We start from the raw sequence: 1,892 nt of genomic DNA, 5'->3' as shown, positions 1-1,892 counted from the left end.
CTCTAACACCTGGGTGGCATATATCTTTGAAGAGCCAGTGAACTGGCTCTTTATCTTTGAGAGAAACTCCCCTGCGGAAGTGCACTCTGCAATGGAGCCCACAATGGCGCTCTCAATGGTGTTCTTTATAAAGGCCATGCATTTTTTATTTGCATTGACCCACTTTTGATTATCTATGAGGTAGGACTGCTCCAAAGGAGCATAGTCCCCTCTCTTTTTAGCCCATGCAGCATCATCGTCAGTAGCCTCTCTTACTGGCTCTGTGGGTCTGACCGGCTGTGGTTTCTCCACAACCCAGTCAAGATCAGCACAAACAAACGCCAGTTCAACTTTCTTCCTCCACTCAGTGTGGTTGTCACCTCTGAGTGTTGAAACTTCTTTTAGGCAACTCATCAAATGAAAGCCTCCTGAAATTACAATTTAAATAACATCAATATAACAATCATATGTATTAATCTAACGTTGGTCAAATTAAACATATAACTGTCTATGCAATTAAATCTATATACCGTTGGGCAAAAATTAGAAATAAATGCACCTTTAAATAAAACATGATCATGTTATTAACAACGTTGGTCATAAAAATAACATAATCATATTCATTTTAATAATCACTTTAACATGCTCTTAAAAAACTTAATACTATGGAAACTTTTATTTTCTTTGTAAAAGAGCATTAATTATTTATGCAGCGGAAAAACATAAATAAAAATTCACGAAATTTTTAAGCTTTACAGAAACTTTTCTTTGACCGAATAAAAAATCAAGATCTTTTTTAGTTCTACAGAAACTTTTACTTTATAAAATACATAAACTTTTCTTTTTGGAATTTTTTCTATTCTCTGAAAAAACGAAAAATAACTGCAGCAAAGCCCGCGGCCTGGCCTGCGCGGCTGCTGGCCACGGCCCAGCTCGCGCGGCTGCTGGCCACGGCCCAGGGCGCGCGGCGGCGCCCGCAGCTGGCGCGTGGCCTGCTCTTGCGCGCTCTGCGCGTCAGAGCGTCGCGCCTGGCCGAAAACGGCCCAGCCCAGCGCCCGCCAGCGGCTGCAGCTTGAGCCCAGTCGGCTCCCCTTTTCGGCCCAAAGGCCCAGCCGGGCGCTAGGGATTCTTTCTGGGTCGTCCGATGCAATCAGACGGCCGAGCGTCGATTTCGCTCGGTCAAAAACGGCTCGCCAGCGAGGCCGAGGGGAAACCCTAAATCATTCTTCCCCTCGTGCGCCGCTCGCCTTCGTCTTTCTGCTCGCCCGAGCTTCGCCGGCAACGGCGTCGAGCGCCACCTGCCGCGCTCGGCCGCCGGCGACGGGGTCGAAAGGCCACCGCGCCGCGCGCCTCTGTTTCCTTCCCCCCACTGCACCTTTCTCGCCCGCTCGCTCCTCTCTCACCCGCAACGCCCGGATCCGGCTCCTCAAGCCACGCCGGCGCGGCGAGCCAGGGCGGAGCGGCGAGCTGGGGCGGTGCGGCGAGCCGTGGCCGGTCCCATGCGAGCCATCCACTTCCCCCTCCCCACTTCGATTCTGCGAGAGAGAGGAAAGCAGAGAGGCTCGGCCGGGCTACCCCATTCCTTTTCAGCGAGAGTAAGAGGAGCGCGGCCAGATTGCGCCGTGGCCATCCTCCTCGCCGGTCGCGCGTTCTCCCTCAGCGGTGAGAGCGCACCGCCGTCGAGGGACTTGGCCGCGGTGCTGGCCCCTTTCTTTTTATTGTCTTTTACTTTTCTTTTCCGGCAAGCCGTTGAGCTAGCTCCGGTGGTTCTTCGTCCGACGCCTCGGCTTGCCGATGCGCGTCCGGATCGAGAGGAATGGCGCGGCCGTAACGGCGGCGCAACTTTTCCGGTGAGGTCCTAGGCCCCTTCTCCGGTGATTTACTTTGCCCTGTCTAGGGTTCTTGGGGGGGGG

The 1,892-nt window shown here is 52.9% G+C and overlaps 1 protein-coding gene across 1 annotated transcript in view; it reads left to right on the top strand.

The window, feature by feature from the left end:
- Nucleotides 1-224: 224 nt before the first annotated feature.
- Nucleotides 225-1,892, top strand: part of LOC123096694 (uncharacterized) — a 4,606-nt gene continuing 2,938 nt past the window's right edge. The window contains exons 1-3 of the mRNA XM_044518448.1: nt 225-237; nt 868-992; nt 1,134-1,829. Coding sequence (XP_044374383.1) covers nt 225-237; nt 868-992; nt 1,134-1,829 — 834 coding nt within the window. The remainder of the gene's footprint in view (nt 238-867; nt 993-1,133; nt 1,830-1,892) is intronic.

The sequence above is a fragment of the Triticum aestivum genome, chromosome 4D (assembly GCF_018294505.1).
Source record: "Triticum aestivum cultivar Chinese Spring chromosome 4D, IWGSC CS RefSeq v2.1, whole genome shotgun sequence".
NCBI classification, from domain to species: domain Eukaryota; kingdom Viridiplantae; phylum Streptophyta; class Magnoliopsida; order Poales; family Poaceae; genus Triticum; species Triticum aestivum.
The sequence above is the reverse complement of the archived record's forward strand: the minus strand, read 5'-3'. Positions and strand labels throughout refer to the sequence as shown.